Source organism: Lepidochelys kempii, chromosome 10 (assembly GCF_965140285.1).
Source record: "Lepidochelys kempii isolate rLepKem1 chromosome 10, rLepKem1.hap1, whole genome shotgun sequence".
In the NCBI taxonomy this organism is placed as follows: Eukaryota; Metazoa; Chordata; order Testudines; family Cheloniidae; genus Lepidochelys; species Lepidochelys kempii.
In genome coordinates this window covers 12,802,373-12,827,701 of record NC_136389.1, presented here as the reverse complement: position 1 = coordinate 12,827,701, position 25,329 = coordinate 12,802,373, and the positions used below count along the sequence as shown (strand labels likewise).

General features: G+C 54.6%; 2 protein-coding genes across 6 annotated transcripts in view; both read right to left on the bottom strand.

Moving 5' to 3' along the window:
* INTS1 (integrator complex subunit 1) overlaps window positions 1-11,803 on the bottom strand; it is a 35,981-nt gene extending 24,178 nt beyond the window's left edge. For both annotated transcript variants that reach the window (XM_073362033.1, XM_073362034.1), the window contains exons 1-15: window positions 11,736-11,803; window positions 10,899-10,995; window positions 10,208-10,498; window positions 9,230-9,426; window positions 7,594-7,731; window positions 6,567-6,726; window positions 5,993-6,098; window positions 5,469-5,655; window positions 5,176-5,321; window positions 4,715-4,856; window positions 4,144-4,320; window positions 3,562-3,670; window positions 2,754-2,874; window positions 1,874-1,951; window positions 1,209-1,363 (exon numbers count right to left, since the gene is read on the bottom strand). In XM_073362033.1, coding sequence (XP_073218134.1) covers window positions 1,209-1,363; window positions 1,874-1,951; window positions 2,754-2,874; window positions 3,562-3,670; window positions 4,144-4,320; window positions 4,715-4,856; window positions 5,176-5,321; window positions 5,469-5,655; window positions 5,993-6,098; window positions 6,567-6,726; window positions 7,594-7,731; window positions 9,230-9,426; window positions 10,208-10,498; window positions 10,899-10,956 — 2,065 coding nt within the window. In that variant the 5' untranslated portion in view covers window positions 10,957-10,995; window positions 11,736-11,803. The remainder of the gene's footprint in view (window positions 1-1,208; window positions 1,364-1,873; window positions 1,952-2,753; window positions 2,875-3,561; window positions 3,671-4,143; window positions 4,321-4,714; window positions 4,857-5,175; window positions 5,322-5,468; window positions 5,656-5,992; window positions 6,099-6,566; window positions 6,727-7,593; window positions 7,732-9,229; window positions 9,427-10,207; window positions 10,499-10,898; window positions 10,996-11,735) is intronic.
* A 1,332-nt stretch (window positions 11,804-13,135) lies between these two features.
* The window catches only part of LOC140918192 (lysosomal alpha-glucosidase), a 28,813-nt gene continuing 16,619 nt past the window's right edge, over window positions 13,136-25,329 (bottom strand). For all 4 annotated transcript variants that reach the window (XM_073362020.2, XM_073362021.2, XM_073362022.2 and 1 more), the window contains exons 6-20: window positions 24,072-24,191; window positions 23,655-23,773; window positions 23,435-23,566; window positions 22,041-22,151; window positions 20,830-20,943; window positions 20,207-20,291; window positions 19,529-19,646; window positions 18,844-18,977; window positions 18,202-18,353; window positions 17,783-17,931; window positions 17,231-17,372; window positions 16,194-16,292; window positions 15,591-15,755; window positions 14,977-15,123; window positions 13,136-14,075 (exon numbers count right to left, since the gene is read on the bottom strand). In XM_073362020.2, the coding sequence (XP_073218121.2) occupies window positions 14,013-14,075; window positions 14,977-15,123; window positions 15,591-15,755; window positions 16,194-16,292; window positions 17,231-17,372; window positions 17,783-17,931; window positions 18,202-18,353; window positions 18,844-18,977; window positions 19,529-19,646; window positions 20,207-20,291; window positions 20,830-20,943; window positions 22,041-22,151; window positions 23,435-23,566; window positions 23,655-23,773; window positions 24,072-24,191 (1,850 nt within the window). In that variant the 3' untranslated portion in view covers window positions 13,136-14,012. The remainder of the gene's footprint in view (window positions 14,076-14,976; window positions 15,124-15,590; window positions 15,756-16,193; window positions 16,293-17,230; window positions 17,373-17,782; window positions 17,932-18,201; window positions 18,354-18,843; window positions 18,978-19,528; window positions 19,647-20,206; window positions 20,292-20,829; window positions 20,944-22,040; window positions 22,152-23,434; window positions 23,567-23,654; window positions 23,774-24,071; window positions 24,192-25,329) is intronic.

The window sequence follows — 25,329 nt, the reverse complement described above, 5'->3', positions numbered from 1 at the left end:
ATAGTCCCTAACCGCCTCTAGATGAGTCTACTGTCACAGGCTTTGATTGTATCATATGGGTTTGGGAACAATCAAGATGTTTATGGAGAAATCAGGATCAGGAGCAACTTTAAGTAAATATATATTGAGTTTTTCAGCTAAAGATGGGTTTTAAGTTCTTTGATTAGGGAAAACATTTTTCAAACTTAACAAGCACTATACTATTTACTTCTACGGAACAGGTTTAGAAAAAAAATTAGCAGTAAATCCATTCAGTAGTTTAGGAGTTCAGAGAAATGAAAAATGCCCTTTTTCAGTCCAAGTCTGCTGTCTAACCTTTCTGGGCCCCTCTAACTTACAACTGTTTCAACACGTGAAATGATGCAGCATTTAGAGCATTAATACTTTGTGACAGATTCACCAATGAAAATGTGGTCAAACAATAAAGTCTAGTTTTTTCACCTTTTAGACTTTTGTGTTTACTGCCCAATCTCCAGCATATGCTATGTGCTTTAGAGACATGCTTTGGCACCACCCTGAATTCTCCCCCAGACACATTTACAAACACTCAACACATACAGCTCAAATCATATGGTTATATTCATCTGAGTGACAGCCACACTGACAGAGTTCTTAAGTACATCTGGTTGGCCAGGTGATTTGTGAAGGTGATCTGTCACAAGTCAATATTGAATATGAGCTGTAAGGCCAAAAGAATACTTTAGTAAATCACCTTGACTATTTTTTTTTTTTAGGGCTTAGAATATTTTTAATTGACTTTTGTGCTCTACATAACAGTTAAATTACTGGCTGTAAAAACATTAGTTTTCTCTGGGTAATAACAATCGCACTACTTAGCCCATACACAGCCAGTAATTAGCAAATAATAACCCACTGTGCAGGGGTGTTTAGCTCCATTTTGCAGACAGAGAATAGTGCAGGGAGGTGAGTGACTTGCCCAGAGACAGAGAGAGAGCCAGTGGCAGAAAGTTCCTGGCTCCTAGTCGTGTGCTTCAACAACTAGATCAAAACGCTCTTCCCAAGTCTAATGCAGATGCACTTACTACCTGCTCCAACCATTCTGAGGTAGATCAGGGGAGCAGTGGTACACGTGCACTGCAGACTCTCTCAGACCCACATGGAGGGGGGACAGGAAGGTGACAGGCTGCCCACTCTCAATAGGGCGGGAATTGCTACGTCACCAAACCATTTTTGCACAGCATTCCTACCGTCTGCTTGCACAGCTGCCGCCCGCTTCACCAAGTGGTCAGCAAGCTCCATGGCATCAGCAGGGCCGAGGGGAGACCGTGACAAACCAATGACAAGGATCCGCATGAGCGTGTCTTCAAGGATAGGCACCTCAGAGCAGAGGCGCAGGAAGAAGCTGGGAATGAGAAATAAAGAGAAGGCAGTGACCCACTGTCCAAAGAAAGGGGAACCTTTCCTGATCGCAGCCTGGGGCTGGGCTCGTATTGCTTGGACGTGGAACCAGTGCCCACAACCCCTAGCTTAGTCACATATGAGAACAAGCCCCCTTCCAGAACACGGCTTAGTTTGCCCCCTGCAATTGAACTTTACAGACTTAGGCAGGCAGGCTTCAGATCCCCAGCACCACACGCAATGCAAGGCCATTCTCTCTGCAGTCACAGCACCAACTGGTGTGGGGATTGGGGGAGGAGGAAAAGGGACAGGTGGAGACTGGAGAAACCCCATCTTCTGAAAATTCCGACAGGGACAAGGAGACCTCTGCTCTGCTGATGTTTTCAAAGACAGGAGATATAAAACATCCTTATGGAGAGCTTAGTTAAGCACCATAAATGTCTGATTTCTCCTCTCCTTACTTCCACAGCTCTCCCCATGGAAACCCAATCGCAAATGAGGTGCATGTACTTACTTGCGGTCACTCTCAGGGGGCCAGTTGTCCCATTTGTAGTAGGTCTCTGGCTGCTCTGTGAACAGCACCTTGTGAAGACTACAGAGAGAGACAATAATAAATTCTCAACTTTCGTTGAAACCCAGTGTATCTTTCCCCGGTGTGTGAATTGAGAGGTGGTGGATGGAGAGCCGTAGAGACTGGAGCGCAATACAATCCACAGAAGAATATATCATACAGGTGAGCTTCCCCACACTGCTAACTTGTCCCAACTCTGACCCAGAAGGACTCCCTCCTCAGGCAAGAGGAAAGTTCTGCCAAGACTAACCAGGGGAACAGTTAGTACCAATTGCAATGGCGATGGGTGGTGCGATATGCAGTACTTCCAAGGAGACCCCAATAGCCATTAGGTGGGAACAGATTTCAGTTATTAACGACTTCAGCTGATCTTTTGGTCCCATTACAAATGCCTCAAACCATCTAATCCTCTGTAGTATACTCTTGCCTCCAAGGGCAGAAAGTGTCGGAGACAGAGCTCTATCTAGTCTCCACTCTGTACAAGAGCTTCCCTATCTAGGGACCTTTCCCTCCATTATCAGATCAGATCAAAACACAGGTCCAAAGGGGCTGTTTCCTTGACAGCATAATTGGAATGGAAATACTGTTGAAATACTATCAGAAGCCTTTAGCGTTAAAGTTTGTACAGAAGTGCACGTGAAATCCCGAAGGGAAAGCAAATCCATCTCCCTACCACTAGGCAGAGCATTCCTGCTACTTGGCAGCTGTGGGGGAGACACTCCAGTTGTCTCTACATAGCATGTTTAGTAGAGTCAGTAATGTGACTGGGGGGGTTTCCAGAGCAGGTTTGCTAGGAACCGCTCCATTCAACTGAACCTCATACCAGTGCACGTAGTCCTTCGGAGCCAGTTTGCTGATAGATGGAACCACTGTGTGGAGCCACCAGACAGCATCTCGCTGGATGGCAGCAATCTGGTTCTGGAAGGAACGCAGCACCTCCAAGTCTGAAACAGACATACACTCAGGTCAGGAACTATGCACGTATTTCACAGCCCCCTGGGAAGCTGGGGTGTGACTGTTATGAACAGCCATCTCACAAGCAGATAGCTCCAAGGAATCAGCAGTGAATTACCTGGAGAGGCCCAGCACACGAGACCAGCTAACCATCAGCACCCACCACTATTATAGCACACACATTTGGTAGCGGAGGGGGCTTTCTGGTACCACCGTTGGGAACTAGAATAAACCCGGGGACATTTTAGCAGAAATGCAAGGCTAAGACAAGGACATGCACAGGCAGCAGCTTTCCTGTTAGCCCAGATAGTTGGCTCTCAAGTAGTTTATAATGTTCACAGCTGCTCCATCATACAAAAGCCAGATTTCTGAACTGTTCCCACCACGCCAACTCAGTCCCCCTTTTCTCCTCCTAGTACATGTCTCCCAGCCACTGTTTTCTATGGCTATTACAAGCACCTCTGCTCTGAGTGATTCCCAGGGTTGACTGTGCATCCAGCTGGTAGATTTACTAAGATGTGGCCCTTCATACCCCAACTCCACCAGCCAGAATTCTCGGGGTCCTCTCCTACCCCCAGCCTCACTACTCCCAGCTGCAATGTTCCCCCGATGCCACTTCTGGATGTTCTCTACCCCACATGTCCGATGTTCAAAGGAATACAGGCTAGGAGGCTTACTCTTTTTCTCTCCTTTGTCCCATGCAATCCCAGCCTCCTTCACCTGAGCCGTGATGCCGAGCATCATGGAGACAGCCAGCAGGTCAGTTATGTGGATGACAAACCGCTCCTAAAAACAGATCACTACGGTTGATATCCCAGCTGCATCTGGAGGATGAGTGTCCATCATCCAAAGGTGCACCCGCTGCCAGAGATGCCTGTAAAATCATGCAGGGTGGAGAGGCAACGCAGGGGTGCCAGTGAGGGGATATTGGGCCAGGAAACAGGAAGGAGGGTTCATAAGTCCAAGCAGCGTGGATAGGAAAGAGGGACTGGAATGTGGCCACTAAACTGCAAGAAGCAGTAGCCAAGCCATACATACAAGGAGGAAAGGGGATGACGCATGTCCACCTGAGCAATATCATGGGGGAAATAAGCAAGAGAAGACAGCAGGTAAGCCACGTAGAATTGAAGGGAGAGCAAGAGAGCACTGCATGGAGGGGTCAAACTATTAGAGAAGGGAGAATGCCACAGAGTCCCTCAGAACACTAGCTGGAGTGCTGGGATGAGAAGCAGAGGTGGTATGACAAGACGAGGTGGTACCTTGAATTCCATGTCTGTATACTGGGCCTCCTTCCGCTCCTGCATGAGCCCCAAGCAGAAAGCCTGGAAGTTGATCTCATGTTTCGTCTGTTTGATGATCTCTCGCAGCAGCGCCCGCGAGGCCCGCAGGTAATCATCCTTATTAGTCAGCAAATCCTGGAACACCATCGCCAGGAACTGAGGCCCCAAAAGAGAAGCCCTTTAGCACCCAATATCCAGGACCAACATCCATGGACAGAGACTAGACACACTGAGTCCCTGCTGGTGTTATCAGCGCACCAGGGCCTGAATGAATTCACTGGGGAGCTCTACTGGGAGAGCCACAGTCAGGGAGGTTTCTCCTGAAGATGACAGCACTGTTAATTACAAAGACACATACCCAAAGTGTTCGGGAATCTGACACTGCCCGTGCACATTTGTTTCAGACAAACACTGTACACAGATTTCCAAACCAAAGGAAATACCCACGCAATTGGGGAGACTCCATTAAAATAAAGATCCAGTTCAGCCACTCTCCCCCTCAGGTACGTACTGATCACACACGCAACACCTGCAAGGCTCCTGTCCCTACCTTTGGTGCTAGCTCGGAGCTGTGCTGTAGCACTGTGTAGAGAATCTGCATGTTGTTGGGGTTTCTTGCATTTGAAAGTTCATTGAAAATCACAAACTTGACCATGGTACCCAGGTTGTCCCTGTGAGCATTCAGCAGCTCTCTGCAAGGGGAATCCAGAGTTAGCAGAGCATCCCATGGACCGGGGATTTCTTACTATGGGGCATACAGTTCTAGTCTCTCAACTCACATAACAAACACAGTGTGACAAGAAGGGAAGACACCGCGTCCTCCAGCAGAGAGAAAGGACTGTCTGCCAATCAATCACTCAGTGACACTCAGAATCAACATGCCCTCAAGAAGGGATTTTAAGAGACTGCATTCAACCAGACCTCCCTTCCAGTTCTTTAAACAGAAGCTGGCTCCCTTTGCAAACATTGTACTGCACTCAGACTGTCACACGCTCCTATTAACTTGCTTACCTGACACACAACATGTAGTGGTTGAGAAGGACTTTGGGTTTGAGACGGATTTTGATCAGGTTGGAAATGACTTCCATGTCCTCAGACCCATGTGTGTTGCAGTTCATACAGACTGACATTAGCAAGTCCTGGGCTGGTCTGGTCAGCTATACAATAAGACCAGAAAGAGTCAACAACCAACCGCTATCACACACAAAGTCAGAAATTCCTGGTCCTACTGGTCTGGCCTCCAGACTAGATACAGTGTAATTACAGCCTTGATGGTCAGGAGAAAATACCACCAACACTCTTACCTTTGGGTTCTGCAACCACATCTCAAGCCTCTGAACAGCCATCAGCCGGACCTCTTTATAGCCACAAGTAGCCGTCAGCAGTCGAAGGAGGTTTCTGGAGACGTTATCCATTGGCTGCCGCCGGTTGAGCTGGTCCCGTAGCATATCCAAGACATATTCTTCCACACTCTCCGCGAGGTCTTCGTATCTGAGGCACAATAATCCCACATTTGCTCAGGTCCAGACTTTTCCTTTACCTAGTATCTGCTGAAACACCTCCTGCACATAACCAAGACCTGGAGAGCAAGGGCCACTCAACAGCACGGACAACAGAACACTCTGGTATCCAGGAGTCGGCACAAACCAATCCAACGTCACTGGGCAGTATCTGGGGGAGACCGTGTCTTTAGGGTGTGCCACAGGAGAGCTGGTTGGGAGATGTTCCCAGCTATCAGCTTTGCGAGAGTGGTTTCTGGATTAGGAGTCTGCACAGAGAGCTGCAATGCCAAAAGGCTCTGTGATTGGGGAGGGAAGGGGCACTGTACCTGGGCATAAGCTGTCCCTCCTGCTCTGGACTCATCTTCTCCTCTGCAATCAGCAACTCACTCTGGCTATCTTCCTCCTCTGCCATGGCGGGGTGGGGGCTACTCCCTACAGACAGATCAACACACAATCATGAATGGACATAACAACGCCTCAGCAACACCCCTAGCACTCCTAGACCATTCACTAGCACTGAGAGATTCCGCTCCAAGTAGCTCCCTCCAACAGCCTCTTCCCCAGAAGTCCTCTTACCAGCGCCTCTGCACTGGTGTTCAGCCACACCTTGTCACTGCTTTCCCCACAATCTTCTAGGTGGATCTTCCAGTGTGTTGCAGTACTTAGAGGAGCTCTCAAATCCCATCCATTTCCTTCCCAAAAGTGACCTTCGGCCCTGGTAGTCCTTGCATCCCTCAAGGGGAGGAGTGGGCACTAGAGAGCAATGAGAGGTGCCCCATCTCACCAAATAGAAGCATGCTGCCCAATCCACATAAGCCCTAACTGGGATCTCCTCTGATGAGCTGTTACTAGACTATCAGGCTAAAAATATCTCTAGGCTCTTCTCGACCACCTCCTTACCTGCACTAAGGTCACCTCCACTGCGGCCAACTTCCCCATGCAACAGCATGCTCTTCGGGGGCATCTTTGTACTGAAGGCTGTCTGGATGTTATCCACAAACGTCTTGCAGTGAGGGCTGTCCACCCAGATGCGCTCTCCAAGCGAGTCCTCAATGTAAACCTGCCAGGGGCAAGAAGCAGAATATAAATGGGAGCAATGCTGACATTTATCCATCTTCAGTACTTACGTGGCCCGATCACCGAGATATGTGCATGCCTCACAATCTTTCACGTATTTATCCTCCCCACAGCCTTGTGACATAGGGCAGGGCTATTATCCCTGTTGCACGATGGGGAACTGAGGCCCAAAACACTCACCCGAGGTCACACAGGAAACTCGTGCGGGGGCAGGGAATTGAATCCAGGTTTCCCAAACCACAGGCTAGTATCCTAACCACTGGCAAATCCTTCTTCCCCTAAACTGTGGGTCTCCCCGCTTTCATAGCTAGATGACATCAAAATATTTAAGTCAGCTACTGCTGCTGACCTAACAGACCTGGCTCTGTAGCTCTAGCAGCAAGAATTTTGTGCTTTTAGACCCAGAGATCATGGGTTCAAGCCCCACGGACAAACCAGCCAGGAACACCACTGCACAAGGATGCGCAATCAGGGGAGGCAGCATATCTCAGAAGGGAGAATAGGAAGGCTAGAGAGAGGCAGGGGAGGAGCAGCGTCGCAATGTTGAATGAAAACCTAGCTGCAGACCTTTGTTTGAGAAACATGGACTTCATCCTTCACAATCTTCCAACGCAGCCACCGGTCCTGTTGCATATCTGCCCCCACCTCAGACAGTGACCTCCTTTTTTCCATTTCCCCACAGCAATGACCCACTCTCCCCTCTACAGCATCACAGGGTAGCAGCAACAAGCCCTCTGCTCCTCTCCAATGTCACCCTGCCCTCCCCTACGTGGTGACAAGCACAATGACATTGGCCCCGCCCACCATGGCATCACCCAGTGGGAGTGCTCTCCCCTCAGCTACCATGTACCTTGACAAAGATCTCTGGCCAGTTCTCGTCCTCCTCGTAAGCCGCCATAAGAAGGTTACAGGCCAAGACGGACACCAGGCTGTTCCCTTTGGCTTTGAAGTTGATGGAGGCATCTCGCCGGAGGAGGCTACACAGTGCCTGGAAGATGTCAGACAAGAATCAATCCCTCGAAAGATGAAAACAAGGGAACACCTGTGGGTGACACTACAATGTTCCATAATATTTGGGAGTTGTATAGTCAAAACCTGAAGAGAACCTTAGGCCACTGCCTCTGTATTAGTCAGTGACTACTACTCCTGCAGTAAACTAAGTGGGGGGAGGTGTGACACCCTGGCAACCCCTTATTCACCACTGTCCTACAATTAGGCTATGTTTAGTACAAAGTATGCCTTGTTAGATATCATTCTAAAAGTCTTGATCTGGTAGACATTAATGTCTTGTTGAATTTATGTGAAGTTATGAAGTTTGGCTATGTATGTGCTACTGAAATATGTTGCGAGGTTGAGAACACCCACAAGCAGCCTTTCAGGTAGACCAATAGGAAGTTCAAACAATGTTAATGGCTTATTGAGGAAATGCACACAAGCACAAGGATTACCCCAGGAACTGCGTACCATACAAACCTCTCAGAGATAGCACTACACAACGGGAACTGTTTGACCCAGGTCACAGCAAAAGTGCTTTCCAGCAAATTGGAAGAAGATAGAAAAGGGGGAAATGACATCATGACTGCACCTCACTCTCCCTACAATAACACACCTGAAAGTATCGGAGGAAAAGGACTGAACTGCAGGGTGAAGTGCTGGTCCCAGGCTAAAGGGATTTCTAGCCTGTGTATGGAAACTTGGTGGACTGCTTGTATCATCAGCCAGGGTGAGATATTACTGATTCAGACCCTATCTAATACTATAGACTTATTTTGAGTTTTGTTTTATTTCTTATGGTAATCTACTTTGATCTGTTTGCTCTCATTTATTATCACTTAACACTTATTATCCTTCTGTAGTTAATAAATCTATTTTATATTTTACTTAAAACATTGTGTGTTGTTTGAAGGAGGATAAATCTCAGCTCATGAACGAGAGTCGGGGCATGTCCACTTTCCTTTGCAGAAGTGGCGGACTGAGTTATAAATTCATACTGGTTGGGTTTTGACCAGGGCAGGATGGTATAGCTCTGGGGTCTTAGGCTGGGGAACTGTGAGTATTTTGGCTGTAGCCTCTCTACTGTGGGTTCATGAGTGGCTGGCCAGAGCATTCATGAACACAGAGGGGTGTGGTCCCTGCCTGTGGAGGTTGGTGTGAGTGCAAACTTGGAGGGCTTTGCAGCTTGTCACGATGTCACAGTTCAAGAGGGAACCTAGATTGGTGAGACAGAGGGCTCAGCTGTACCTCAGTTCTAGGTGGCAGACCCTAGACACAGTAAAGAGCTGAGAGAAGGAACACACAGAGCAACCCATCACACAGTTCACAGTTACAGTTGTATTCATTCAGCCCAATTCTTGGCACCAGGGCAAATGTCACTGTGCTAAGAGGCTGCAGTGCCAATCCAGGGGAGCCCACTGTGTTCAGAAGTTGTCAGCACAGCGAGGTAACATCACATCACACTCGTTAATCAAAACGAACACAGCTCTCACCTCAATAACCCCCTCGGTGGCAAATATATTGGGTTTGATTTTTGCCAGATACATCAGACTCAAGTACAATGTGGGATCAGGCTTGGCTCTGTTCATTTTCAGTTGCTTTGCAGCTCCACACAGCACCCCCTCAATGCGGTCATCATTGCCCTCTGCCTCAGCTGCTTCAATCTCATCCACCAGCACCGTGGGGACAACTGCAATCACAGACAAACAGCTGTCAATACTGATCCTCATGCAGCAAAGACATGTCCTGGGAGACTTGAACAGAGTGGAATGGTGCCCTGGTCACTTTTTTCCACCCATGCAAGCTCTGCTGAAGACTCCTGTTCCCTTTTGCTTGTATTCCTTGATCTCTCTCGCTTTGTCTCTCTTTCTGCTAGAATTTAACCCCATTATTGTATCAAACACCACGGAGCAGAAAGACCTTCTGCAAAAAGACATGCAACATACAAGCCCCCAGAGCTTTCATTAAAGTACACAACTGCCCCCTCAACACATTAGTTACACAACAAAGAGCTATAACATGGGGTCAATGACTTCCCAAGGAGAGACCTTTCAAGTGCCGGTATTGGACATCCACCTGAAGTGAAAAACTAGATGGAGCAGTAAGTATAAAAAGAGAGAGGGGAAAGAAGCAGGGCCAAAAGCAAAACACTATGCCCAGACGGGGGAAGGATGAGAGAGAGTTGAGGAGAGGGAATCCCACCCGGCACTACAATGTCAGGGCGGGAAGCCTGCAGAGAAAGTGTGCCTGCTTTGCACTGAACACAGGAAGATGTTAGTGTTACACTCCCCATGAGCCTTATGCCAACAGTGGCATCACTGGGGAAGCACATGGAATTCCCCAAGCACCAGCATACAGACCCCAGCGAAAAGGCTTCTCAGCTCAAGTGCTGAGTAGAAGAGCAGGACATGACTATACCCCCTCTCTCACAATCACACAACTCCCGAGCAGAAACCAGAATGTTGCTTTACCTTCAATTGGAATCACAGACGGTTCCTTTATTGAGGGTGAAATGGCCCGTTTCTCAGCCACTGCAGCCTCTGCCAGACGTCCTAGGGCACTCAGGGGAGGCGTGGAGCAGAGTTTGGGGCGTTTGGTCAATCCCGTCAGGCTGGATGCACTAGATAAAGCAGCGGACCCCTCCCGTTTACGCTCAGAGGGCAATCCAGCTGGGGCTGGCTTAAGCAGTGTGACAGCAGCTTTAGAGTCATTGGCCTGGCCTTTTGACCCCAAGGCAATAAAATCTCCTGGTGGCGGATGAGCTACAAAAGGAAAACAGAGATGAGACCACAAAGTCAGAAGTCCCCATCCCCTCCCTTGAGCCACAAACCCACCCAGTGCCCTGGGCACCCCAGGCCTCAGGACAAAGCAATGCAGAGACAAAGCCACGGCAGATTTCACTGGAGGCTGGCACCAGGGGCAGGGCTCACAAGCAGCTGCCAGCCCTACTGGGAGGCCTGGAGTTTAGGCATCAACAGCCCCACTGAGCCACCTAGCTGGGCTCGAGGCACTATAAGAGCCTCCCCTTCTCCTTCCTAAGCTAGCGGCCAGTGGCCCCGCTCAACCCAGGCTGCCGTGATGAGACCCACCACGCTAGGGCCCCACGGCTCCTCCAGGAGCAAGGCCTGGCCGACCCCTCTGCTGATAGAGACTGGGACTCACCCGAGGGCTTGGGCACCGCGCTGGGACGGCGAACCGTGGCTGGCTTCGGGCGATTCATGCCGCCGGGGCCTCCGCGCCGCAGCGTCACCTGCAGGGTCTGGGAGTGGAGACAGGGGATGGGCGAAGGGCGAGGCTATGGCTGATACAACCGCCCCGCCCCGGTAACCCAGCCCCCTCCCCCCCCCCGTAACCCCGGCCCCTCCCCCCGCGACTCACCCAGCCCCCCAGTAACCCCCTCCATCCCAGCCCCCGCCCTGGTAACCCCAGCCCCTCCCCCCGCTACTCCCCCGGTCCCTCCCCCCGCTACTCACCCAGCCCCCCCCGTAACCCCCTCCATCCCCGCCCCCGCAACCCCAGCCCCTCCCCCTGCTACTACCCCGGTCCCTCCCCCCGCTACTCACCCAGCCCCCCGTAACCCCCTCCATCCCCGCCCCCGCCCCGGTAACCCCAGCCCCTCCCCCCGCTACTCCCGCGGCCCCTCCCCCCGCTACTCACCCAGCCCCAGCCCCGGTAACCCCAGCCCCTCCCCCCGCTACTCCCGCGGCCCCTCCCCCCGCTACTCCCCCGGCCCCCCCGTAACTCCCTCCATCCCAGCCCCAGCCCCGGTAACCCCAGCCCCTCCCCCCGCTACTCCCGCGGCCCCTCCCCCCGCTACTCCCCCGGCCCCCCCGTAACTCCCTCCATCCCCGCCCCCGCCCCGGTAACCCCAGCCCCTCCCCCCACTACTCCCGCGGCCCCTCGCCATTCATCCCCCCACCTAACCCCGGTATTCACCGACCCCGCCCCCAGCCCCGCGCTGCTCCCAGGAGGGGGGGAGGGCACCTGAGTTGCACCCACCTGCCGCTCAAAGCCGGGCCCGTTTACACCGGAACCGGAAACGGCTACTGTCGCCCTGGGATTGACCCGGAACCAAAACTGAGACTGCCCCTGTCCGACGACTCGATGGCTCCGGAGGGGCTCGGCGCCACCTGGCGGCGTGACGGGGGAACCGTCCCCGCGCGTCGCCACCGAGCGTCCCGCCGCAGGAACTGCCTCCGCAGCCACGCACCGTCCCCGCACCCGTCACACACGAGGGCTGCCCGCAGGTGACGCCCCCTGGTGGCCCGAGGCGTGACCTACACCCCGCCTCGCCGCCAGCCCAGGGCAGCGGGGGAACTGCACCCACCCGCCAGCTCCGCAGCGCCACCTGGTGGGCAACAGGAGGCACCGCCCCTCTCGCTGCACGGCCCCCGGCGGCTGGACGGGGGGAACCTCCCTGGGCACCCACCTGAGACTGGGCAGGACAGCGGCCGGGGCCAGGGAGCCCATGCATGGCCCAGCACCGGCCGCACTGTGACCGGAGCCACCGCCCACCTCCTGTCATAGTAGCTGCAGGACAGCGCGGGGGCCCCGGTGTACAGGGGGGCCCCGGTGTACAGGGGGGCCCCGGTGTACAGGGGGGCTCAGCTGGCGGAGGGTAGGAGGGGTCTGGGGTGTAATGCCCAGCTCTGGCAGACCTCCAGGTGCCAGCATGCTAAACATAGCAGGGTGACAGGGGCGGGGGCTTGGGCTCGCCCCCCGACTGCAATCCCCTCCAAGATCCTGGGGAACGTACTCAGGTGGCTATTCAGGCTGCCCTGGCCCCGTGGGCTGGCACGAGCAGTGCTCTCACGGGTACATCTGCCCCCACGAGGAATCACGCCTCTCAGCTGCAGACGTACCCTGAATGACTTACCCAGGATCACTCAGGGACCGTGTGACAGCAGGGAAGTGAACCCACAGCCTGGCCTCGGACCAGCCTTTCCCTGCTGCACTGGGGCTGGCAGGGGAGCTTGCTAGGGTGCATTGCACAGTACTGCTGAATGAATCTGCACAATCCGGGCTTCTCCCGTCATTTCCCCTGCTCCGATCTGGGCACATATTGCACAGGGCAGAGTCTGTTACATGCAGCCTCAGACCAGGGCGGCTTCATTATTATTGGAATCAAGGTTGTACCAAGACCCCCATCAAGGATCAGGGCCCCCTTGTGCTGGCACCAGGCGGACCTGCACTAGAGACAGCCCTGTCCCAGGGGATGCACCGGCTGCATCATGACAACACACAACAGGCAGAGGGGACACACCAAAGGGGGCGGGGGGGAAGTCACGGTCATGGGATGGACGCAGCCAGGCCCACATGGGGCACAGCAGACAGGTAGGGTGTGCAGTGAATGCCAGGACAGACTCACCCTGCCCCAGAAACAACAGCCAGACAGCAGCCACCTCTACTTGTCTTTATTCATCCCGGACAGAGCAGCACCAGGAGCATTCAGGGGCCTTTCCCTAACTTCTCCCAGCACTGCCACCCGTGTCACAGCCAGACCCGGCGTGGGGCGGCTCTCAGCTTCCTTCTGAAAATCCCACCACTGTTGCTAGCACTGAGGCTGCTCCCGCAGTGCCATGGGAGCCTGGTGGGCCGCCATGGAGCCCCTGTGTACGCAGTGCTTCCCTCCCTCCCCCCCGGGTGCTGCAGTACTGTCCGTAATGCAGGGACATCTGGCTGGAGGAAGGTCAGCGCTGACGTGGCCTGCCGGTTGGGCAGTATAGCACACCCCCCACCCCAGCGCGCTGATGCCCTCTGGGATGCACCGTGCCAGCAGGTTGTGAAAGCCGGGTCACAGGAGACGTCGCTGTGCTGCTGGTGTCAGGAGACAGGCGAACAGAACGGCTGACCAGAGCCTCTCACCAGGCCCCAGTCCTGGGCATGGGACAGCCGAGTCTTTAAACACAAACCCTGCGTCAAGGGCCAAGGCAGAGAGTATCTTCGGCAGAGCTCGGGAGCGTCAGCAGGGCAGAGTTTTGGCTCTCGCTGCCCTGCAGGAGCAGTCCCCTGGGGACAGGGAGAGCCAGGAAAGGCAGGCTGAGCTCGGGCACAAAGCAGCTGTGGAATCCAGTCTGTGTCCAAACCGATGTGGGCAGGAGGCAGCCCTGAACAGGGACCCGGAGCCAGCCAGCAGTGGCACAGAGCGGCACCCCACAGCCAGGGCCTTGGCGTGCGCATGGATGCCCAGAAACTCCTCCCTATCCCCACCCCCGCACAGAGACACATGGACGGACGGAGAAACCTCCAGAGCCCAGCTCCAGGCGCGTGCGGCAGTCACAGCCAGCGGATGGAGAATCCCTGGCTCAGGTTGAGGTTGAGGTCGCTCACCGTGAGAACCTGCAGTACACGGAGAAACTCAAGCTCAAAGTGGGACATGGGGGCCCATGCAGCACACAGCGCCGGGCTGGGTGCACACCCCCCCCATCACAGCTGGAGCACGCGCCACGCTGCCCTGTGATGTAACAGCTGATGGTTTGGGGCTGGGGGGGGGCAGAGCAGACGGGTGCTAAGGGGCAGAGCAGGGCAATGGGCTAGAACAACCTTCAGCATCTGCACCTGCCCACTCAGTGAGCACTTCCAAGTGCTGTGCAAACAATGAGCTGAGCTCACAGCTCCGCTGGAGAGGGGCCCATGCAACTAGCCCCCTGGGGCACGAGGCACAGCGAGCCCGGCAGCGCTGGGAATGGAACCCAGGCATCCTGACTCCCACTGCCCTGCTCTAACCCCTAACAGCCCTTCCCCGCTCCCAGTTCCCCCGCTCGGCGCACAAGCCCAGTCCAGAGCAGGGAGCAGCACCATGTGCTCTGGGTAACTCCCAGACCGGGGTCTCGGAGGGCAGGGCCAGTGGGGTGAGGCCAGCTGCCAATGGGCAACAGAGGAGGAAGCTGAAGTGCCTGTCCTTCTGCACGTCAGGACTGCAGAACAGAAATGTGCCCCTGTCAGAGCCAGAGCAGAGTGTGCGGCTGGAGGAAGGAGCCCGTCATCCCTGGGTGGGGGAGGGCACGTGGGGGGCTGATGGGGAAGGAGCCCGTCATCCCTGGGTGGGGGAGGGCACGTGGGGGGCTGATGGGGAAGGAGCCAGTCATCCCTGGGTGGGGGAGGGCACGTGGGGGGCTGATGGGGAAGGAGCCAGTCATCGCTGGGCAGGGGGAGGGCACGCGGGGCGCTGACAGGAGAAGGAGGCGAGTGTCGCTGGGCAGGGGAGGGACATACCAGGCGCTGGCGGGGGCTGAGTTACCTGGTTCTCCAGGTAGGAGAAGGGATTCTCTTTGCCGTTGACGGTGACCCTGCTGGGCTCGTCCCGGACCCCATAGACACTCAGCACATCCACAGTGATGTAGGTGGCTTCCACGTTGGCGTGAAGGACAGTGGAGGTGAAGATGTTCTAGGCGAGATGCCGAGAGGTGGGGCCTGCTGTCGTCCAGACTAAGTGGACGTCGGTAGCCACGGCTACAGCACCTGTACCCACACCTGAGGACAGCCCCCGCCCTCCACTGCTCCTGTTGGCCACGCCCTGGCTATCACACAGTCACCTCCCCTCCCCACCGCCCACGTGTGCAATTTGGGCTGCTCTGCTTCCCAGCCCCTCGGGCACTGAGACAAGCACACTGAGCCCAGCGCTGTCCAGCAGAGGGCACTGGTCACAAGCCCCAATCTCAGCTCCCCCAGCTGGCCAGGTCCAGAGACCCGAGTCCAGAGACCACAGCCCCATTCAGGCAGGAGGATGCTGTACCATCTGCACCCCCACAATGGGCCAGGTGGCTCCAGCTGCCTGGGGCCAGAGCAAGCCTGTGGCTCTGGAAAGTCTGGGTGGGGGGTAGCGCATTCCACCCCCGAGCTGGGGTCCCCTACCTGTGTGACATTGAACACCAGGTAGGAGTAGTCACCCCTCTCGAAGGTGTCCAGGCTCTCCCCGTCATCCCAGAAGAGGTCCCCCCAGGCGCTGGCATTCTGGGACAGGGCTGCGATCAGGTGCAGGGAGTTCCCGCTGCTCACCCAGGTGGTGCTCCCAGGTTTCTGGGGTTCAAGAGAGCAACTGCTGAGACCAGGCACTCCACTGAGGGGGCCCCCCCTAGTTCTCCAGGTGTAGAGGACCGGGCACGGGGCAGGCCATGGCAGTGAATACGCCACAGAGTGGAGACAATGGCCCAGACAGCACGGATCCTGCCCCCGCCCTCCCACCAGTTTGTGCCAAGGGAGGCATCTCAGGAAAGCTCCTGACCCTGACCCCTGAGGAGCGTCACGTTCTCGGCTGCAGCACGGAGACCAGCCCTGTAAGGGCAGCCTCCTGGTGCGGCAGACAGTCCCGCGCGTCCCGGGCAGGGTGAGCGACTCTCCTGACATGCCCTGGAGCCGGGCAGCAGGCAGCCAGACGCAGGGATCTGGAGCATGGGACGAGGGTTATTCCTGTGCCCTGGGGTGGTGCTCCAGATGCAGCAGGGGGAGCAGCCTCACCTGGGTGGGGAGAATGGCGCCCTCCCAGATGTGCAGGTTGATGTGGTCCAGCGGAGCAGCCATCTTCAGGCTCTCCCCACTGCTGTTCACAGAGGAGCCCTGCAGAGGCAGTGAGAGACACACAGAGTGTAGGCAGCAGGGTGGGCAAGAGGGAGTGGCTGTCTGTCCACGGGTCTGGAGACCACCCCCTCCCCGAGGCCACAAGCACCAGCCAGGCCCATATCCACCATACATAGGGGGCAGGGGGAGAGCAGGCCACGGGCACTGGCCCTGGGACTCATACACTGCACAGGCCACGGACACTGGCGCATCTCACACCCACCACACACAGGGCACGGGGAGCACAGGGCATGGGCATCAATCCGGGGGAGCACAGACATGGGGCACCAGCCCGGGGCTCATACACACACAGGGCTGGGGGAGTGCAGAGGTGGAAGCAAGGGTGCAGAGCCGCACGGGGCGGGAGGAGAGCAGAGGCAGGTGCACAGACGTGCATGGGGCACAGGGAGCGCAGAGACGCACGGGGCAGAGGCAGGTGCACAGAGACGCACGGGGCAGAGGGAGCGCACAGGCGGGAGCACAGACGCACACAGGGCAGGAGGACACGCTCAGAAACGAGGCAGTGGCCATAACCCTTTCCTGCAGTCTCTGATGGTGGCAGTGGTGCCCACCGGCTGGTCTGCAGGTGACTGTCTGGGAAGGACCTTCTCCGACCCTCCGATTCCTGCTCTCCTCAAGACCAAGCCCAGGGGACAGGACAGGAGGCTGTTGCGAGCTCCCATCCCAGGGAAGAGCAGATCGACAGGCAGGGCAGGTCAGAGGTGCACTGGCCACTCCTGCCCCGCTCCCTCCCCATCCCCTCTGGCACAGGGACCCACGCCTGCTCTGATTTCTGATGCAGTCGGCACCCCGGTTGCTTTCACAGGCTGCAGGGCTCTGTCAGATGAGGGGCCCTTTGCAGCCAGGGTCTCCATAGCCCTTGGGTAGGGAAATGCACAAATCCATTGTCCCGCCTCCCAGCATGCACTGCTCCTTACCGTGTAGTAATCGTACCACACCCCTCTGGGGAAGTAGCCAATCACAGAGTCCACTCCGGGCTCCAGCACAGGTGTCACCAACAGGCTCCGCCCCCACAGAAACTGCTTGTCAACTGAGTACGTGATCACGTCCTGCGGAAACCTACAGCAGGAAGAGGGCGCCTCGGAGCTGACCTGCTGATGCCACTGACCTCTGGGCCCTGCAGCCTGAACGAGGCCAGTGCCCCTGAACCTCAGCACCAACAGGGGGTAGCAACTGCCTGTATTAGCGGCACCACAGTCTGTGATTTCATGCCTGCTTGTAGATCCATGGCATCAGCTTTCATGGATCCTGCCTGTGGGTAAGAAGGGCTGGGGCCAGGCCCACCCACAGAAAGGAGTGGAGGGGCCCCATGGGTCAGAGAGTGCCTGCCAGGGGAAGGGAGGGGGGCTGTGTTCACCTGGGGGAAGGGAGGGAGGCAGGCATGCCCACCAGGGGTCAGGAGGCCATGCCCCGCTGTGGGTCGCCCGTGGGGCAGGAAACCATCCAGAGCGGTCAGAGGAGTTTCTTACTCGAAGAACAAGGGTCGAGCGACGGTGTGGCCCTGCAGGTGTGCCCGGTGGAAGAGCGTGTAGAGGAAGGGCAGCAGGGCATAGCGCGTCAGCAGCACCTCCTTCATGGCCGTCCGCACCACTGAGCCGAACGCCACCGGATCCTGGGCCTGGGCAGGCCAGACAACCAGAGTGTCAACAGGCAGGACAGACGGACAAACGGGCTCTACCAGGAGTCTGTCCCAGGGAGCTGCAGAGAACGGACGACCAACACCCCTTGACCGCTCCCAGCAGCAACCATCCCCCTGTCCCCAACTAGCAGCGACCTCTCCCTACTGCTCTGGGCCCTTCCCCCATTCGAATGCAGCTCTCTGAGGATGGCATCAGCCCTAGAGCCCCCATGGGTGCTGCGGTCCCTTGGGAGGGAGCCTCCCGGTTACCTTTTCATTCTGGGTGTTGTGGTTTCGGGCGAAGGGGTAGAAGGCTCCGAGCTGCATCCAGCGGGTGCATAGCTCCTCCGAGGTGGTGCCGGAGAACCCACAGATGTCTGCCCCAACCAGCGGGATCCCAAAGAGATTGAAGCTCAGCACCCCTGCAAACACAGAGGCATGGAGTCCAGAAGCAGCCAGGGACATCTGGAGAGGATCTCCCCGATCCTCCTCGGGACAACACTCAGACCGATGCGCTGTGCTGTTCCCTTGTACAGACTGCGACACGTACATGGCTGGGAACATGCCTGGGGGGGGGTTACCTCTCACCCACCGCAGGACCAAACAGCTGCCACGATGCCTGCGAGCTGGCAGCCGGCTCCCATCGCAGCCAGTCCTGGAGCTGGGAGCAGACTCCAGACCCTCGGCTGCCCTCCCAGAAGGTAACAGCGAAAGGCCCCATCTCAATTACAGGCCAGCGATAAGGTGTAATTCCCCATGGCTGTTTAATGGAGGAGCCGCTGCCTAGCACGTGGGAAGGGAGGAGCCAGCACGACCAGGGAAGATGCAGGCCAGTCTCTGGGGGCGATTCTGTCCCCAGCGGGTGAAGGCTGGTGTCTGAGAGGCCTGCCTGTTGTCAGGAGAGCCGCTCACCTGGGACTGACCAGTACATGTCTTTCCACTTGCTCCTGTTGTCACCGAGCCAGTGTCCCGAGTACCTGCCCTGGCTGGGGAAGGTGGAGCGAGAAATCACAAGTGGGCGCTTCCCTCGGATCTGGATCAAGGCGCTGAAAGACAAGGTGGAGACTTGGGTACCGGGAACAGACGGGGGCAACTGTGAGACTCAAAACAAGGGTACAGCCAGTGCAGTGACTCAGGGCAGCAGCCAGCCCCTGCTCCACACCCAGTGCGACTCTGAGACCCAGCCTGGCAAGGCGAGGAAACCGCCGGGAGGAACCAGCCGCCCCAGCCTCACCAATGGGAGCTGCATGAGGAGGACACAGGTCTAGGGCAGTCCCAGGATTTCCCTTGTGTAGCCCCAAACTCCATGAACCGGAGAGGTGGGGGTACTCTCCCCTTCACCAGCGCCTGAGGCTTCGGACTCTGTTAAACTCCCGCCCCTGGGCTGTGAATGCAGCGTGGGGGGCCAGAGCATTTCACCCCCAGCTCAGGGGCTCAAACCCCAGCCTGGAGCCAATGCGTTGGGAACAGACCAGCCTCCTGTGGGCGGGATGCCTCACGCTGGTGTCTCGGACACAGTTCTGTGGAGCCGCTCGTTGACGCAGGGCTTGAGCCTGCTCACTGGAGTCGACGGGCCGACACACACGCTGGCCATTACCTAGCTGTGGCTTTGGCTTCCATCAGCCCGTAGAGGTTGTGGAGGTTGTAGTGCATGGAGGCGCTCTGCTTCGCCGAGGCGCACACGGTCTTTGCAGAGAGGGAGCTGCCCAGCACAGCTAATGGGGAGGGAGAGAGGCTGTGAGAAGAAGCTCTGTGCAGCACGGCAGCCAGCAAACACCTGCACCCAGACACAGGTACCTGCGCCTCACACGCTATTCAGTAGCCTCTGGGCCAGCTCTCCAGGCCGCTCGCACGGCACCAAGGGGCTAGGTGCTGGCCAGCAGCAGCCAGTCAGGAACCCCGCAGCAGCATAAAGCCGGCAGAGCTGGTAACGGTCCGTGGGCCAGCTGTCCCCCTGTGCGGGCATATCAATGGTTAGGTTCCTTAGTCAACACTTCAGGGCTAAAACTGGTCATGCAGGTGTCTGAATACACGGTTAGGTACCTGTGTTTGAAACCTGAGCCCATGTGCACAACCCCGAGTGCTGGGAATGCCGTGCTACAGGCATGTCAGAGAACAGACAGCACACACACATATACACACTTACACACCTGCACACCTATACAGAGGCTAAAACCTATGGGCCACATGAAGCCATGGTGTCGGTAGGCCCAGCTCCCAACGGAAGTTACACCTGCTTGCACCAGCACAGCCTGTCTTTTATTTCCCTTCTTACCGGGCATGTAGGGAGGGTTATCGAGTTTCCCTGGGGAACAGCCATCCACCGACCCGTCCTTGAAGTCGGATGGTTCATTCATGTCCTAGACAGAGAAAGTCAAGTTGAAATTTCATTCATAGGGTTTTGGTGATTATCAACTGGGAGCTGACCTCTTCTCAGAGACCAGACGCTGCTCACCTACACCCCTACGGGACCAGCCATGTGGCCAAAGCAACAAGGACCCAATGGGACCTCTCCACGGCTGTCCTTGCTTCTTGAGCCATTCAGAGCTGGAGTCCTAATCCACCCCTGGACTTGGGAAGCCAACTGCATCGTTGGTCCCGACCTGTTAAAACTCCAGCATGTTCAGTACCTGGAACAACGTGCAGCCTGGCGCCCTTTTATCCAGCGCAGTGAAAGCGTACACTGGACACGCACTACATGTGCCTCTCAGTGTATATGTGCCTTCAGGGACACAGAGCTCATCAAGGACAAGGAAACTGGAAAAACAGGAGCTCAGAGAGGTACAAATGCTTCAGGGATAAGTGAGACATGCACTATGCTGGTGGGAGCATGGGGAAGTAGCTTGGAGAGCCCCTGCCTTTGTAGCTCAGACCCAACAGAGGTAAGGAGGAACTTACGATCCAAAGCCCATCAAAGGGGACACGAGCATGGAAACGGTTCAGATTCTCCAGCCACCACTGGTAAGTGTCCGGGTTGGAGAAGTCAGGGAAAGCAGTGAAGCCAGGCCACACCTATGGAAAGGCCAGCAAATAACACTTTCTGTGAACCTCTCATCGGCCAGCTGCACCAAGGAACAGAGCGCGTTCAGGGTATCACAGCCTATTGTACACCTGCAAAGATGGCAGTCCAGCCACCCTCCACCTGTTAACACACCACTGACCTTCCTATCTGCCACTGGTGGCTGGAGCTTGAGACTTAGCCTGGTCCACTTTTGAAATTTCACCTTCTCCCCTGTGGAGAAGGTGGAATTTAAAATGCAGATGGTGAACGGGCAGCTTTTTGCTGCTGAAAAGCCCATTTGATTTTTCAAGTTCTGCTTGAATATTCTAAGGTGCCAGTAGTAACAATGGGACCAATGTTTTTTTAAATATGGGGCCTGATTCTTCCCTGCCTTGCACCCTGTGTAATTGTTTACACATGTGCAGAGCAAGCACAAACTAGGTGTAAAGTACCACCATACTCTGAGTGAGTGAAGAGTCTGGATTTCACAGCACTTTACACCCCCAGGGAATCAGGCCCATAATTTTTAGCTTAACGATCATCTGTTTTTCTCCAGTGCCTTTCAAACTTTCTTAAAGTACTTGAGAGAGAAAGAGAGGTACGCAGTAGGAGCCCACAATTTATAAGCCTGAGATGAGCTGGATGAGAAGTCACAATGGACTGTAGGTAATAAATGGAGCAACTCCACAGATTTGCTCACCAGGGGCAATATTTCATCATTCCAGAAATAGGGAGAAATGTAGAGAATCAGACTGACAGTTTAGGGCCACACAACAGATTCTGACTTCACTTGTGTTCATGTGACTCCACTGATTTCCAAGAGGTCACCCTGGAGTCATATGGGGGTGAGATCATAATCCGGCTCAGTATTTTCCCCACACGGCCTATTCAGCTCTCTTTACAGTGATGTCAATGGGAACTACATTTAAGAGAACAAGGAGAGCTTCAGGCTCAGAGCAGACAGTACGGAAAGGTCACTGGACCATTATTTTTATTATTTTCCCCTTAACAACACTAGGGGTGAAATCTTGGTCTCACTGAAGCCAATGGCAAAACTCCCATAGACTTCTGTGGAGTCAGGATTTCACCCGAGTTGCACCCCTCTTACCTGTCCAATCAGCGTTTGCCCCTGAGTAGTATTTATGAATATGCCACGTCTCAAGCCTTCATCGTAAGGCCAATAAGAGCCAGGAGGATTAGTGCTGCTGATCCCAGGATCCTGGAAACATATGGACAGAAGGTTACACTCTCCCTGCAGTGTCCCTGAAGCCTCACCAATACACCCCGGTCTAACTCAGAGAACAAATGACTCATCCTGAGAGCCCTGGCCCACCATATTAAGGTTGACGAAAGCTCACATGTTACTGCCAAATTGACCAAGAGGAACAGAAACTTGCTGCAGCATTTCCACTTGTGAGAAAGAATGTTGTATAAAGTGTCACTTCTCCAAGGATCAAGGGTTGGGTTATAGATAGATTTTTTTGTTGTTGGCGGGGCAGGGAGGGAGGAAACGAGGGGGAAGGCCCCAAAAGTCCAAGGACAGGAAGCATCATCTCACAGCAATGCTGAGTATATGGCCAATGGAACAACAATTAGTGGAATCACTCTGTTAGACCAGGGGTTCTCAACCTTTTCCATTCCAGGACCCCCAGTTCCATCAAGCTGGGGTTTAGCTGGAACCTGCCTCCCATTTACCAGTATAAGAGGGGCAGGGAGGTGATGACCGGGTCACAACCCCAAGGTTGAGAACCCATGAATCAGACTGATTGACAGATAACTGCATCAGTGTCTCCTTGTGTGATTGAGACATTGGGAGGTTTACACACAGAGCAGACAGGAAGGCAGCGGGATAACACTGGACCTGTCGCTAGAGCTCCCCTGCAGAAAAGGGGGAAATTCCAAAGGTCGTGCTTACGGATTCCAGTGGGGGTCCTAGCCACTCCTCCCAAGCAGAGGCCTGTGTGAGGCCAAGAGAGGGACAAGGGTGTGTGTGTTAAAAAGAAGGTCACAAAAGTACCTGATGCTCTTTCAGGCTATTGCTCAAAGCCAAGCATCATACTTGCTCAGAGGGTAAGGCATATGCTAAAAAACAAAGGGCTAGATCCTCAGCTGGTGTAAATCAGCATAGCTCTGTTGGCATCAGCACCAGCTAAGGCTCTGTGCCAAAATGTTTATCATTGAAATAGACAGAAGCAACTCTTATTGTGGGGAGCCTGACACCCCATGGAGCAGCGAGTAGCTCCTGCTCTTGTTTGTATTTGCGAGGTGAACACAGAATGCATCCGATGAAGTGAGCTGTAGCTCACAAAAGCTCATGCTCAAATAAATTTGTTAGTTTCTAAGGTGCCACAAGTCCTCCTTTTCTTTTTGTGGATACAGACTAACTGGGCTGCTACTCTGAAACATCTCACATGCAGACTCTGGCTGCATCTGCCTGAAGTTTTAGAAATGAAAACAACCCCAGTGTATAATTGAGGAAGAAAGTCAGAGAAGTCAGTATACCAGGATGATGACGTAGTACTGGCCATGCTTGTGAAGGTCTTCCACCAACTGCGGGAGGGTGTCAAACTTCATGGGGTCAAAGGTGAAGTCCCGGTACCCTTCCATGTAATCAATATCATTCCACTGAGCATCCTGCAAAGAAGAGATGCAGAATTGCATGGTGTGGAAATGCTTCTGTGGAGCTGCCTAGCCTCCCCTGGACAGCAGGTATTTATTTTACCTGTGGTATCTGATAATTCCTCATGGCTTTCACAATCTGCCAGGTTTCATTGCTTGTCCCATAGCCCCAGCGGCACAGATGGAACCCCAGCCCCCAGAATGGTGGCATGGCAGGGAAACCTGGAACAACACAATTGGAATGGAGACAATGACGAGCTTGGCAACCCTGATGGAGGCGGTAATGACTAGGGCAATTCTGAATGAGAGGGAGGCTCTGGTGGAGATGAGGAAGAGGCAACATCCCTGGTGGCGGAGAACATCACGATGAATCTGGTGAGACAGGTGCTAATGTCTAAATGTGACAGCAATGGCAGTGGATGGAGATGATGGGCATGTCTAAGCATACAAAGGAATGGTTATTCAACAGGCTGTCTTGGGGGTGAGATGCACAGGGAATGGCTGGGGTATTGATATTTACCTATCACCTGCTGGTACTGCTGGATGACCATGTTGGGATCAGGACCCAAGAAGATGTAAAAATCCAGAACTCCCCCAATGGTTCTCCAGGTCAAGGCAGGAGCTGGTTGCAGAGCCACCTCTTTGGAAAGTGACAGAATAGAGACAATGAAACAGTGGTCCAATGGCTAAAGCATGAAATGGGGTCAGAAGTCCAGACTCGAATCATGACTCTTCCACAGACAAATGTGACCATAGGCAAAAATATACGTCTATAGCCCCGTCTCTCAATTCCCCATCTGTAAAGTGGGAGTAATAGCACCTCTGTATTGCACCGGGGGCTCTGAAGGCTTAAAGGCTGCAGCGTGACTTGGTATCACTGTATTTCAGGAGCAACAGACGTGCAAAGGATTATTACAAAATCTGTTTTCTAGACCTGAAAGGTGTGGCGCTCTCACCATTTCCATTCCAGAACTAAGCCCAACAGTGCTTTCTGTCTCGATAGCGTAGAACCCATTCCAGAGCTCACACAACTGAATGATAAATTAAGAGCTGAATGTGAGAGCGATTGTCTGTCGGACTGAGGGCTTTGCTGGAAAGGGTGCACTGTATGTGTAAACTCTCACACCTCCGATACAGCTGGCGTGTTTTCACAGCACTTCCCTGCCCAGTTATTCTTGGGAGTTCTGTTGCAATAAAACATACACAGGTGGAACGAACATGGCACTGGTGTCAGGAGCCCCATAACATCAGGGTCCCAGGTGGCACGAACAGGTCACTGGTGTAAAGAACCTCACAGTGTCCGTGCCCTTGCTGACATTGGCCTGGCGTGACCATCAGGAAGCTCACCCTGCTGGAGTCCTGGCTGGTACCAATATGCCATCGGTGAGCGGATGCTTACAGTTCTGGAGTCCCAGCTGGCATGGACAGGCTGCTGCTTTATAGCAGCTCTCTGTGGAAGCCACAGCTGGCATCAGCAGGGTACCACTGTGAGAAAAGCAGCCAGCAGATTTATATCCCTGCCTGCACCAGAAGTCGCACTCTCCACGTAGTTAAAGGGCAGATATATTAGAGGAGAACACGGCTGGACCAGGGGCATGAGAGAAGCTGGCTTTTCAGACTACAGTTCAGCAGCTGCCTGTGTGGTTAAACCGCTCGACAGTTGCTAAAGAGCCTAAGTTTAGCCAGGAAACAGATGTCTGGCTCAATAAAGGGGCATGAAACCACCTCTTTCTCTTTTACTGCTCCTCTTTGCCCCAAGTTCCTGAATTGCCACCTCA